The following is a 14,107-nucleotide window of genomic DNA, read 5'->3' as shown; positions in this document are numbered from 1 at the left end:
GCCTAGGAGTTATGTCTTTTCGTTTGTTTTGTCCTTTTACCGTAGGCTTAGTGGTAGTCTGGTGGATTTACTGTCGCGAGGTATACGATGTCTTTTTTTTAATTCAACCTTTTTAAGATTCTATGCCTAGCTTTGCCTGGTTTTAATAGTATATAACTATGTGCATAAATCGATACAGAGGCCAAAGGTTATCTCCTTTTGGAAATATAAAATAAAGTAGATCAAACCCCACCAATTTTTTCCATCTTCAAGCAAATGTATGTATCAGTAACTGTACTCCATCCGTTCTTTAAAATATGGCATATTTTGTTTCTTTTGACCGAGGCTTTCACCAAGGATTACTCCATCGACGTGTGACTTATGTAATACAAATCATAACTGCAAACAAGTACTTTTTAATACGAATGCAATTATCTTGATTGATTTCACAAAAAATATATATTAATAGGATAATTCTTGGTCAATGGCTCGGTCAAACAAAACAAAATACGCCATAATTTTAGGAACATAGGGAGTATTGTTTTAGATGTAGATACATAGTGGGATTGCAGATGCACTTTATTGATTTGGTTTCTATTTGATAGTATGCAATATATTGTGAGGGAGTGCCAAATGCCAATGAAGCATGTGTTAGATGCGTCGACATGCATGGGTCCAGCAGAAAATACATCGACAAGAGTAAGATAGAGAATAGAGTGACGCACATGAATGGGCAGTCATTCGTGGAGTTCGCGGCAGCTGGAAGCAAAGGAGAAGAAAAAACTATACACAGTCCTTTTTTTTCCTTTCAAAATGTGTGGTTATAGATTTTTTTTTCATTATTTTGATTGATATATCAGTGTGTAGCAGCAAATTAATTGAATAATTACTGGTCAGTGGTGTCCTCAATTAAATATAACCATTAAATCTAGCCACACAAATGCATGGTCCATTTTGCTAGTTGTTCGTAAAATTAACACAGATATGCCACACAAATGCATGGTCCATTATGTGGTACTTCGACCGAAAAAACATTACTTAACTTTGGTTCATGTACTGCCAGTTGTCAGAGCCAAGGGACAGAGTAACGATACCTTATTCACTGCCAAGCTTTAGATGTACATATCATAGTGCGTGTAGGAACAGAGTTTTAGATGCACATATATGTAACCAAAATTACCCTTCGTGCGTGTATGTGTCATATGGGATATTATATGATGTTCTGATATACGTATATTTCTGTTGATAGAATGCAATTGAAACTGATCTATCGTGTCTAACCGCATGGATGGCCTACACTTTTGCGTGTCTGATCTAGTAATTACTAGTTAATTGGATAACACAGAATGGTTCTTTACTTCAGTTTTAGCAATTGCAAGTTGTCTTGTATAGGTTGCCGATCAGTACTAGTCTCTGAATTGGTGGATGCAGTTTTAACACTCTCACAGCTGAGCCTTCAAGCTATCGATTGTGACAGCACTTTTGCATCTTCTTTTTCTGCAGGAACCCTGGCTATTTTTGAGGATGCACAAAAACTTGAGTCTGTGTTGAAAATGCCAAGAAAAACCTTTGACTATGTCTGCAGCTTGCTGGAGGAATCGTCTTTGGAAATTATGAACAGCTACTTCTTTTTCGATCTGAGGTGCTTTTCTTTAGAAGATCGAGTAGCCATTGCGCTGATAATGCTCAACTCTGGCAACACACCTGCAACCGTAGGATCCTCTATTGGTGTGAATGAGGCAACCGTCTTGCTGATAACTCGGACGTTCGCAGATGTTATGTGGCAGCGAGCTTCACACGTGTGCCAGCGAAATTGAGAAGATCAAGTATAAGTTTGACAAGATTCACGGCTTGCCAAACTGCTGCGGTGTTGTACATACAGCTCACTTCACATTCGGATCACTAAACTGTGATCATGAGGTGAATGACTTGCAGGCTAGTCCAAGTTGTTGTTGGTACAGACATGAGGTTCACAGAAATTTGGTTGGGGCCGCCAGACAGCACGAACAAGTCAAGCATTTTGCAGGATTCGAGGCTCTTCAAGGAGTGCGAGAAGGGTGCTTGGTTGAATGGTAGCAAGCTGAATTTATCGGATGGATGGCAAGTTAGAGAATACATAATTGGTGATGAAGCATTTCCTCTTCTTCCCTGGCTGCTCACACCGTACCAGATGGAGAATGACCTCTCAGATGGTCGAGTGGAGTTCAATAGGACACTCAGAAGCCACAACAGTTGTGTTGAGGGCTGTAGCAAGGTTGAAAGACACATGGATGATCCTGCACGGAGAGAGTTGGCGTCCGAAAAATCAGCTTGAGCTTTCTCGGGCAATCATAGCATGTTGCATATTGCATAACATAGTGATAAAAATGGACTGTGAGGCAGGCACGTCAAGCTATCACAAGATGAACTGTAGCTAGGAAGTGCGCTAGTTAGCAGATGAGGATGCGATCACGGCAAGGGATATATTGTCACAACACTTGACTAGCAAACCATCGGAATCTGGAGGTAAATTAATTAGTACAACTGTTGCTGCATGTTAATTCGTTTGGCTGTCTTTTAAATTTGCTTTCTGGTACCAACAATTTCTAGAAGAACTTGATGTTTATGCCTGATGTATTTTCAAAAGTTCGGAAGTTTGGTCATGTTACTAAATACAACTTTCTAATTTTAGTAATTATTATTACATTGAACATTCTTTACACTTTTAATAAATTTAGTAACTAGGATCCCGGCCTAACCTCGATCAGCGGTATCAATGTAATGTTCCTGGAGAGATCTTCCGCCGTTACGATTAGGAAGATCCCAATGGCTGTAATTATCCATGTCCACATATTAACTGTCAAATGTTTTGCCTTTTTTTGCATTTTCTTGTCTTTCTATCTTCATGTACTTTTAGTATATAGTAGATTGTTATTACCTAGTTTAGAAACCTAATTGACTATATGATTATTCCTTTAAGTCTGATTGTTCACACTAACAGAGTTTTCTCAGGAACCATATCTTTGTTTGAGACCAAAAAGATTTATGTCTTTTTTCAAAATGTGGTTATTGAATTTTTCAATACTATGATTGATATATCATTGTGAGTGTAGCTGCAAATTAAATTGAATTATAACTCGTTATTGTGTCCCAGCCGACAGGACAGAACATCAAAATACTCCCTCCGATCCATATTACTTGTCGAAATATTACATGTATCTAGACGCTTTTTAAACATAGAAACATTTATATTTGGACAAGTTTGAGACAAGTAATATGAATCAGAGGGAGCATAACAATATCAAATAAATCTAGCCACGCAAATGCCTTGTTTGTTATGCTAGTTGTTCTAACAGAAACAATATCAAATAATAAAAAATGTACAACCTTGCTGTCGTTGCTTGCAGCAATGATATTTGTATGGAGTACATCGACCATAGAACAACGTTACTTAACTTTGTGAACAGACCACCTGGTGTGCATGGTTCATTTATTGCCAGTTGTCAAAGCCGAGCTACACTGTGTCTGATGACCCCTTGTTCTTTAATAAGCTTTAGATGTACATATACACATTGTCAATCTCAAAAAAACATATGCGCATGTGTGTGTAGGAACAAAGTTTTAGATGTACATATGTGTAACCAAAATTACCATGCATGTCTGGAGAAAGGAGTCTATCACACATGCACATTGATCAAAAAAATTCTGACAAACCACATTGATCCTAATTCCATATTTAAATGTTTGGTTCGTGTTATATTATATTATCATATATCTATAGAATCTGGACGATTGGAGCAACAGACACGAAATGAGTATGTGCCATATGAATACATGAGGTAGTGCACGAATATGGTGTGTGACCTGCCGGACGGCTTCCTCTTTTATATTGTGGTTAAAACAGAAAAGTATGTACCTGTTGTGTTGTATGGCCTGGGTTGCCGATCGGTACTAGTCTCTGAATTGGTGGATGCAGTTTTAACACTCTCACAGCTGAGCTCTTGCCATCAAGTTATCGATTGTGACAGCACTTCTGCATCTTCTTCTTGCGCAGGAACCCTGGCAATTTTTGAGAATGCACAAACACTTGAGTCTGTGTTGAAAATGCCAAGAAAAACCTTTGACTATGTCTGCAGCTTGCTGAAGGAATCGTCTTTGGAAATTATGAACAGCTACTTCTTTTTTGATCTGAGGTGCTTTTCTTTAGAAGATCGAGTAGCCATTGCGCTGATAATGCTCAACTCTGGCAACCCACCTGCAACCGTAGGATCCTCTATTGGTGTGAACGAGGCACCGTCTTGCTGATAACTCGGACGTTTGCAGATGTTATGTGGCAGCAAGCTTCACACGTGTGCTGGCCAGACTCTGGCGAAATTGAGAAGATCAAGTACAAGTTTGACAAGATTCACGGCCTGCCAAACTGCTGCGGTGTTGTACATACAGCTCACTTCACATTCGGATCACTAAACTGTGATCATGAGGTGAATGACGGCTGGCCAGTCCAAGTTGTTGTTGGTACAGACATGAGGTTCACAGAAATTTGGTTGGGGCCGCCAGACAGCACGAACGAGTCAAGCATTTTGCAGGATTCGAGGCTCTTCAAGGAGTGCGAGAAGGGTAATTGGTTGAATGGTAGCAAGCTGAATTTATCGGATGGATGGCAAGTTGGAGAATACATAATTGGTGATGGAGCATTTCCTCTTCTTCCCTGGCTGCTCACACCATACCAGTTGGAGAATGACCTCTCAGATTGTCGACTGAAGTTCAATAGGAAACACTCGGAAGCCACGACAGTTGTGTCGAGGGCTGTAGGAAGGTTGAAAGACACGTGGAAGTTCCTGCACGGAGAGAGTTGGTGTCCAAACAATCACCTTGAGCTTTCTCGGGCAATCATAGAATGCTTCACATTGCATAATATAGTGATACAAATGGAGTGTAAGGCAGGCATAGCGAGCTATCGCAAGATGCAGCTTTGCCAGGAAGTTCACCAGTTAGCAGATGAGGATGCAGTAGCAGCAAGGGATATATTGTCGCAACACTTGACTAGAAAACCGTCGGAATCTGGAGGTAAATTAATTAGTACTAATATTGCTGCATCTTAATTCGGTTGGTTTCTGTGTCTGTTAGATTTTTCTTCTGGTACCAACAAGTTCTAGAAGAAACTTGACAACCCTGTTGACGTCACTTGGAGCAATGATATTTTTATAGAGTACCTCGACCGTAGAACAACGTTAATTAACTTTGTGAACAGGTCACCTGGTGTGAATGGTTCATTTACTGCCGGTTGTCAAAGCCGAGCTACATCGTGAGTGATGACACCTTATTCTTTAGTAATAGAATTTTAGATGTATATATATGTAACCAAAATTACCATGCATGTGTGCATAAAGGCGAATCTTGATCTTGCATGAAGTTGATCTAATTTCCATATTCAATAGATGCACAAATATATGCATATGTGTCGTGTGGGATGTTATATGATCTTCCGCTATTGAGAGTCCGGCAGTTTGGAGCAAGAGACACACAATAAATGAGTATTTGCCATATGTGTGCATGAGGTAGCGCAGGTATATATTGTCGTCACTGTATTTAATTGAAACTGATATATGGTGTGCAACCGGCCGGATGGCCTCCTCTTTTAGGTGTGTGATCTGACACCTAAAGTTCGTTAAAAAAAAGAATGAATATTTACTTCAGTTTTAGCAATTACTAGTTGCTGTATCTGTTGTCGACCAATTACTTTTGAATTTATGGATGCAATTTTAACCCTGTGACAAGTCAGCTCTTGACTTCAAGTTATGGATTGTGAAACCACTTTTGCATCCTCTTCTCGTGCAGGAACCCTGGATATTTTTGAAGATGCACAACTAATCGAATCTGTGTTGAAAATGCAAAGAAGAACCTTTGACTATATCTGCAGCTTGCTGAAGGAATTGTCTTTGGGAATTATGAACATCTACTTTTTTTTCGATATAAGGTTCTTTTCTTTAGAAGATAGAGTAGCCATTGCGTTGATAATGCTCAACTCTGGCAACCCAGCTGCAACCTTAGGATCCTCTATTGGTGTGAACGAGGCAACCATCTCGCTGATCACCCAGACGTTTGCAGATGTTATGTGGCAGCGAGCTTCGCACCACTTATGGTGGCCAGACTCCAGCGAAATAGAGAAGATCAAGTACAAGTTTGACAACATTCACGGCTGCCAAACTGCTGTGGTGTTGTACATACAGCTTACTTCACATTTGGATCAGAAAACAGTGATCATGAGGTGAATGCCGGCAGGCTAATCCAACTTGTAGTTGCTACAGACATGAAGTTCAGAGAAATTTGGTTGGGGTCGCTAGACAACAAGAATGAGTCAAGCATTTTGAAGGATTCTAGGCTCTTCAAGGAGTGCGAGAAGGGTAATTGGTTGAATGGTAGCAAGCTGAATGGATGGCAAGTTGCAGAATACATAATTGGTGATGGAGCATTTCCTCTTCTTCCCTGGCTGCTCACACCGTACCAGTTGGAGAATGACCTCTCAGATGGTCGAGTGGAGTTCAATAGGAGACACTCAGAAGCTACAATAGTTGTGTCGAGTTCTGTAGCAAGGTTGAAAGACACATGGAAGATCCTGCGCGGAGAGTTGACGTCCAAAAAATCAGCTTGAGCTTTCTCGGGCAATCCAAGCATGTTACATATTGCATAATATAGTGGTAGACATGGAGTGTAAGGCAGGCACAGTAAAGTATCAGAAGATGAACCGTAGCCAGCAAGTACGCCAGTTAGCAGATGAGGACACGGTCGCAACGAGGGATATGTTGTCGTTGACCAGCAAACCATTGGAATCCGGAGGTAAAGAAACACAACTGCGCTCCCTCTTCTTAATTGGTTCTGTTACAATTACTGGCTTTTTAGTTTGTTTTTTAGTGTCATCATGCTAATTAGAAATTTCACGTTGAGCGATGTTGCACCGTGTACCACGAGCAGCTAGTAACATGTGTGTGTATAGTATATTCTGCAACCGGCTCTCCTATAGGCCGCGCGCACCATTAGGAGGCCGCGCGGCGGCAGATCGTGACGCACCGCCGGCGAGCGAGGGGTGACGGCGGCGCACCGGCGGGGGTCTGCCGTCGACCGGCGGCGGCGAGGAGCAGCGCCGTGGTGGCGCAATTCGTCATTGATTTCGAAGTGCACTGTCCTGCGAAAGCGCCGGTGCGAGGTGCACCAGTGCACCGGTGATGGTCCGGCGGCAGTGCACCGGTGCACGGGCGGCGCTCCGACGAATGCACTGCCTACCCCGATGGCGGTGCATGGGTGCACCAGTAGCGGCGCGTGATGCACTGCCGGCGCGGGTACAAATGCACCGCCGGCACGCAATGCACTGCCGGTGCGGAATGCACCGCCGACATGGTGCGGAATGCACCGCCGACATGGTGCGAAATGCACCGTCGCGTGCGCGGGGAAAAATGTATTGTCTGGCAGGAGGACATGGATTTGGTTGGTTTGAAGCGGGATTGCTTGGGCGGGACCTATCTTCCTGGAGAAGCCGCATCCTAAATTTAGATAGATTTTCAAAGTAGTTTAGGCCAAAGACTAATCAAATTTAGTTGTCGACTACTTCATGAAGCTGGGGAGGGCAGCTTTTCAGAGGAGCCGGTCAAGGAAGCCTTAACAACTGGCCCTAACACCTTTTGTCAACACATCAGCAATTTGATTTTCAGATCTAACAAAGTTAACTTGGAGAGTTCCCTCATCTGTCTTTTCTTTTTATAAAGTATCTATCAATTTCAACATGTTTAGCCCTATGACTGGATTGACTGCAGCTTGGTTGTCACAATTGAGTTCCAGTGGTCCACCATCAAACAGCTTGAGTTCAGATAATAATATCGTCAGCCACATCAATTCACACAATCCCGAAGCCGTGGACCTAAACTCTGCTTCAGCAGTAGATCGTGCCACCACACTTTGTTTTTTGGGAAGTTCTCCGGTGCTTGATATTTTTGCAACCGTCCATGTCTTCAAATCTAACGGCTGCAGATGGACGGTACCTCCATGTACCATCACGTGAATGGCCAGCGATCAAGGCGAGGTACCAACGCAGGAGGTTAAAAGGTAATCTCACGCCCACCTAAACAGACCACAAGTCCAACACTAATGAGTAACAAAACACCCGAAAATCGCAGATTTGGCCAAGTTGATGATCCTGGCCCACCTGTCATATAGGCACGAGCCTGGTTTGTTGACCAAGTTCAATGGAAGCCGAGCCGTATCCATTTGCCGGCAAAATTCGCCGCCAGGTCTTCTCTTCAATCCTCCCTCCTGCTCGCCCCCTTCCTCCAGCACCGGCGGCGACAGGAGCCCACCTCCCCGAGCAGCAACCGCCACCTGAGCCCCCTACCCAAACAGGAACTGCCCCATGAGCCCACCCCGGTTGTACGCGACGGTGAAGGGGTTCGCCTTCTGCCTCCGCATATTCTTCCTGCCGCCCTGCGACGATGACGGCGCACCGCAGCAGTTTCCCACGGCGAGAGGCTAGAGGCGTCGTAGAGAGCCGGCGCGGATGGGATCCGCTGGGCGGAGGATGGAGTTCGCGGTCGAGGTCGGAACCCGCCCGCTTCTTCCACCGCAACCTCCTCGGCAGGTTCACTGTCCTGCGCGTTCGTCAACTTGAATCTGCCGCTGAACCCGCCGGAGGATGTAGATGTGAGCGGCTCGCCTCAAGATGCGGCTCCAGCGGGTCGGGAGGAAGAATCAAGCCAAAAAATGGCTCGTGACTATGACATGTGGGAACTTCGCCAAAGCTGCAAGTTTTGGGTGTTTTGTTAGTCAATAGTTTTGTGCCCGTGGGTATCAGTTAAAATTACTTGGGTTGGTGGATTACTCAATCCGCTGGATATGTGTTTTTTCGCAATTTACTCAATGCCCGTATATATTGTCTTCAGTGAGTCTAATTTAAACTTTTTTTTTAGGATAGAGTCTTAATTGAACTGATCTCTATCTTTTGTCGGATGGCCTCCTCTTTTACGTGTCTGATCTGACACCTAAAGTTGATCAAAACAAAACGATTACTTACTACAGTTTTAACAAACGATCACTCACACCTAGCTACAGTTTTAGGATAGAGTCTAAATCGAACTGATCTCTATCTGTTGTATGGGTTGTCGAACAATACTTTTTTTTGAATTTGTGGATGAAATTTTAACACTGTCGCAGCTGAGTTGTTGCATTGAAATTTATGTTCCACTTTTGCATCTTCTTCAGGAACCCTTAGTATTTTGGAGGATGCACAAACACTCAAGTCAGTGTTGAAAATGCCTAGAAGAACCTTTGACTACGTCTGCAGCTTGCTGAAGGAATCGTCTTTGGAAATTATGAACAACTACTTCCTTTTTTATGTGAGGTTCTTTTCTTTAGAGGAGCGAGTAGCCATCGCTCTGATAATGCTCAACTCTGGCGACTCACCTGCAATTGTAGGATCCTTTATTGGAGTGGACGAGTCAACCGTGTCGATGGTAACCAAGAGTTTTGCTGGTGCCATGTTGGAGAGAGCAAAGCGCCATCTACGCTGGCCACAATCTGATGAAATTGAGAAGATAAAATCCAAGTTTGACGAGATCCATGGCCTGCCAAACTGCTGCGGCGTTTTGCATACAACTCATATCACATCTGTGTCAAGAAGCTGGGACCATCAGGACAAGGACAGCATTGTATTTCAAGGCGTCGTCGGTCCAGATATGAGGTTCACAAGCATTTTGGTGGGACTGCGGGTAGGTAACACGAACCAGTTGAGCTTTTTGCATGACTCTATGCTCTTCAAGGAGTGCGAGAAGGGTGCATGGCTGAATGGCAACAAGCTCAAGGTATCATCAGAAGAAGTTGGGGAATACGTAATTGGTGATGTAGGATATCCTCTTCGGCCCTGGCTGCTCACACCTTATGATGAGCTACAGAATGACCTCCCAAATATTTCTTCTTATCAAGCCGAGTTCAACAGGAGACACTCTGCAGCTAGAAACATCGCGCTGAAGGCGATGGCAAGGTTCGAAAGCACATGGAAGATCATGCACAGCGAGTGGCGCCCGGACAATCCAAGCGAGATGACCAGAGCAATCAGCGTGTGCTGCAGGTTGCATAACATAGTGATAGACATGGAAGAGGGTGCAGGCATGCTCAGTGACCGGGAGGTGAATTACAGCGATCAAGTGCGCCAGTTAGCAGATGAAGACGCTGTCAGGATGAGGGATATACTGTCCCAGCACTTATTAACCAGCATATCATCTCAATCTGAAGGTAAGTTAACACGACTGCTTCGAGCTACATCTTCTACTCTAAGTCTCTCCATTATCTGTTAGAATGCCCTGTCCACATATTGTTTCTTCAATTTACTTCCTCATGCTGATTCCATTCTTCATTTGTTTTGTTGACCCAGAGGAGCAACAGGAAATATTTGCTTCACCCGGCTCAGGGTATAGAGCAAAATGCGAAGCACGGGAAGAGAAGCGGTGCTAGCCTGCTGGTAATTAGATCGTCCTTGCACTCTTCTAATTTGGTATTATTGTTTTTCTGCCACATCTTCTAATTTCATTCTTGGTACTTGACTCCTTCGGTGATATGTAAAATTACTCGGATAGAAAGTAAGTTGATACACCTCTTAGCAATTTGCTAAGCAAAACATTAGCTGTTAACCAATACTTCCACGTACACATGTATTTCCTTTTGTATTATTGGCGATCGCTTTGATGATCCATTCGACAGACTGCATGATTAGTTGATATGTCAAACTGCTCTGATGAAATGTAAAATGTCGATAAGTTAAACCCAGCTGCATGGTCCTATATATATCCGGTGAAACTGATATACTTTAAATATTGATGTGAGCAGGTGGAAGTGAAGCTAGCCAGCCTTGTTCATCTTCAGTTATGCATTAATGCAGAGCAGCCCTGGCAATGGAGCCAAAGCATAATGCGAGCTGCACAACATGGATCAAATGTTCCAACATTTTTTAATTTTCGGTTCATCTCTTTGTCAAATAGTACTACTGTGTGGTTTGTATTGTATAAACGAGGGGTGAGCTTTTATGTGTCATGAAATTCATAATGTAATTTCTAACCCTTCAGTTGATGCAATCTGAAAATTTTGCAAACATAGTCCTATAAGTTTATGGCAATCATTCAATCGTACATCCATACCAGCTATTCATGCTGATGCCGTCTGCACAGGCCATCTTTAGTCGATCGCTGTCGCTATTGAGCAAAGAACATATATGGCTGTCTCATTTGTGCAACAGATGAACTGATTTGACACGCCTGGAAATTTAGAGTTGTACCTTGTGAAATGGTTACATAGAAGAACAGAGATGACTGCTAAAGTGCTAAGCTGTTATTTGATTATCTCTTACCAAGATGAGCACAGCAATTCAGGCTGATGGGGACTTCTAAGTAAACATAGAACAGCTAAGTAATCCAAAATGAGGAAACAGCCAAGGCCATGATCAGCACAGAAAGCACATACAAGATCACACATCTAGAACATGGACTATTGAGCATTAATATCCATTTGCCACTTCGATTAATTCGACATGTCTCGGCTACATCAGATGCATAATTAACAGACCAGTGATTCCACATTTTATGGCCACTGTGATATCAAGTTCCTACCCAAAATTAGCCCTGAACGCTCATGTTTTCCATCGCAAAAGGGGGGCCTCCAATCATGAATGCCTGATCAGATTCAGGAAATCTTCTTGACAATGTCCTGGATGACCTCGTCCATGTCAAGCTTCTTCATCGCTGTGAAGGGCCGAGGCATGTTCTGCACGTCAATTTCAGCATGTTACTTAAATCAAATTGCAAAGTCACCCCGCATCTTGAACCAATGCAGTAATATTAATTAGAATGGCGGCAAGAAACCAATGTAAGAAAACACGCATGTTGATAGGCCTCAATTATCAGTATAATGCAGAGAGTTTGATTTTGCAACTGAAGCAACACATATATTATGGATCTGGTTGAAATGTTGCCTAGTACTATGAAACAATCAAACGGAATTGTAACGAGTATGAATCAAAAGTAAGCTTTTGGCAAAATAAAAGTATGATTATAGCTAACTGAGTACTGCTATGTGATTAAGAATCCCATGGATGATGAGTGAGATTACCAGCAGTGATATGAAGACTTCACCGCCTTCCTCACGTATCTCAAGACACCCACGGCGTGGCTGAGAATGAGGCAGTAAAAAGGGTGACGATCAAGAAAAGCATGAGATGCAAAAACAAAATGTCAATCATGGCATGGTGAAGTTCATGATGATTATGAAGAAGTAACACACTGGAGATACCTTTTCAGGGTTGATTATCACAGAAAGCCCGGGGACAGCACTTTCCAAATCCTCCTTCACCTTCAAAGCTCTTTTCTTAAAGTGCTGGCATTGGGTGCTGGAGAGTTGAACAAACAAGAAAGTGGTAAGAGGAAACTACAACCATAATTCCAGCCAGAGTTGACAAAACAAATACAAGATCATATCAAGTTTACAAAGGGATGGGCTGCAGAGCATTCAACTTGCCAGGTAGATTCAAATAGTACTTTCATATGTGCAATGAAGAAATAAGTTTGCATCAAATGGGGTCATCTCTGAAACATTTTGAAATTTACAGTGCAGAACAATGTTCGGCGTTTATGTAACAAAAAACTCCAAGTTTCCTACATAAGTAATCATAAGAAAAAGTAACTCTTATCTCCAGCAAACAATAAATAACATGTTTTGCTTGTTCCTAGTAGTTTCCCATTTGTTAATTTCCAAAATGGAAAAGAGGTGCGAATAAATATTGTGCAAATGAGGTTCTCTACATCTCTAGTTACCCAAAATAATTTAATCTTGCAAACCTTCAAACTCCGCTGGAGAGCAAATTTTAGGTCCACAAAAGGAAATGGTACTATTTCAGCAGGTGCGTTACCCTTGAAATATCGGTGATTCTCCAGGGCAGCTTAATCGACACCCAGGCTCCAACTTGAAGATGGAAACTACTGGATGGAACTAATTTTTAGTCGTGGTTTGCAGCTTGCGACTCCTGTTGGATTTCTTTACAAGTTGGAGCACATGCTATACCTACTTCAATTGATCATGATTCATGCATCACTCAACACTTGCAAACAGAAAGTCAGATACCTGCTTCAGGTAAACCCCAATAGATCGGATACCTACTACAGTTCAGTCAGTTCATCTTACACCCCAAAATTGGCACCTTTTGCCCCAATCTAATCTACAAAACAATCTTAAAACTTCGCCTCTTTTATCAATTATTATTAATCATACCCAAAACCCCACTAAATCGAACCCTAAATTCCTTAAATTCGTCCAGAATCCCAAGAGGTAAAACCTGTAACCGTCACGCGAACGAACTCACCAAGCTTCCACGACGACGCGCTTCCCGTCTTGCACGGAAGCACCCTCATCCTCCTCCGCCACCGCAGCCGCGACCTCCTTCTTGGCCTTCTTCCTCCCCTTCTGCTTCGCGGCAGGCTGCACCGGCACCGCATCTGCATCCTCCTTCTCCACCGCCGCCGCCGCCACCTCCTTCTTCCACCCTTTCAGCGCAGTCGCCGCTTGCACCGGCACCGCCTCAGCCTCCCCCTCCTCCTTGGCCGGCGCCACCGCGCCCCGCTTCCCGGCGGCCATGCTCCGCGTCTTCCTCGGCGACATCGCCGGCGCCTTAGCCGCCGCAGCCGGAGACTTGCGCTTGGGAGCCATCGCCGGATTTGAGCTTGGGCTTGGGCTGGTTCGCCTAGATTTCCGGGGACTTGCGCTTGGGAGACAGAGAGATTGAACCCTCGGCCTCGGGGCGTTTGATGGGAAATGGCGCGCGTGGGGAAGAACTCGAGAACATTTCCCGCCAACAGGGGATGCCAAATAGGCTCATGGCCTCCGCGTCAGGTGCCAGGCCCAATAGGCCCCGACTGGGGATATCGCCCGGCCGTTACGCTCAGCCGGTACTGGACGATGCCGCGCACGCGCCGTTATACGAGAGCTCCAGGACTTAAAAAAACAAATAGAGAGCTCCACGAGAGTTTTCGTATAATTCTTGTTGAAATATTACATGTATCTAAATTTTTTAGCAATAAATACGTCCATTTTGAAACAAATTTGAGACTAACAATTATGTTACGGA

At 43.6% G+C, this 14,107-nt stretch overlaps 1 protein-coding gene, 1 long non-coding RNA gene and 1 pseudogene across 2 annotated transcripts; 1 reads left to right on the top strand and 2 right to left on the bottom strand.

Moving 5' to 3' along the window:
• LOC100832065 overlaps positions 1–11,099 on the top strand; it is a 41,326-nt pseudogene extending 30,227 nt beyond the window's left edge.
• LOC112272301 lies at positions 7,816–8,539 on the bottom strand. The gene is made up of 2 exons (XR_002965910.1): positions 8,156–8,539; positions 7,816–8,071 (listed from the first exon to the last, which is right to left on the bottom strand). It is a non-coding gene; the product is annotated as an uncharacterized LOC112272301 (long non-coding RNA).
• A 366-nt stretch (positions 11,100–11,465) lies between the features above and the next one.
• On the bottom strand, positions 11,466–13,836 carry LOC100844615 (selenoprotein H). Its single transcript, XM_003577175.4, has 4 exons — positions 13,346–13,836; positions 12,280–12,376; positions 12,100–12,159; positions 11,466–11,754 (listed from the first exon to the last, which is right to left on the bottom strand). Exons 1-4 carry the CDS (start codon positions 13,687–13,689, stop codon positions 11,674–11,676), a joined length of 582 nt encoding a protein of 193 aa, XP_003577223.1. The 5' UTR covers positions 13,690–13,836; the 3' UTR covers positions 11,466–11,673.
• Between the last annotated feature and the right edge of the window lie 271 nt (positions 13,837–14,107).

This window comes from Brachypodium distachyon, chromosome 4 (genome assembly GCF_000005505.3).
Source record: "Brachypodium distachyon strain Bd21 chromosome 4, Brachypodium_distachyon_v3.0, whole genome shotgun sequence".
In the NCBI taxonomy this organism is placed as follows: Eukaryota; Viridiplantae; Streptophyta; class Magnoliopsida; order Poales; family Poaceae; genus Brachypodium; species Brachypodium distachyon.
This window is presented reverse-complemented; position numbering and strand designations above follow the sequence as displayed.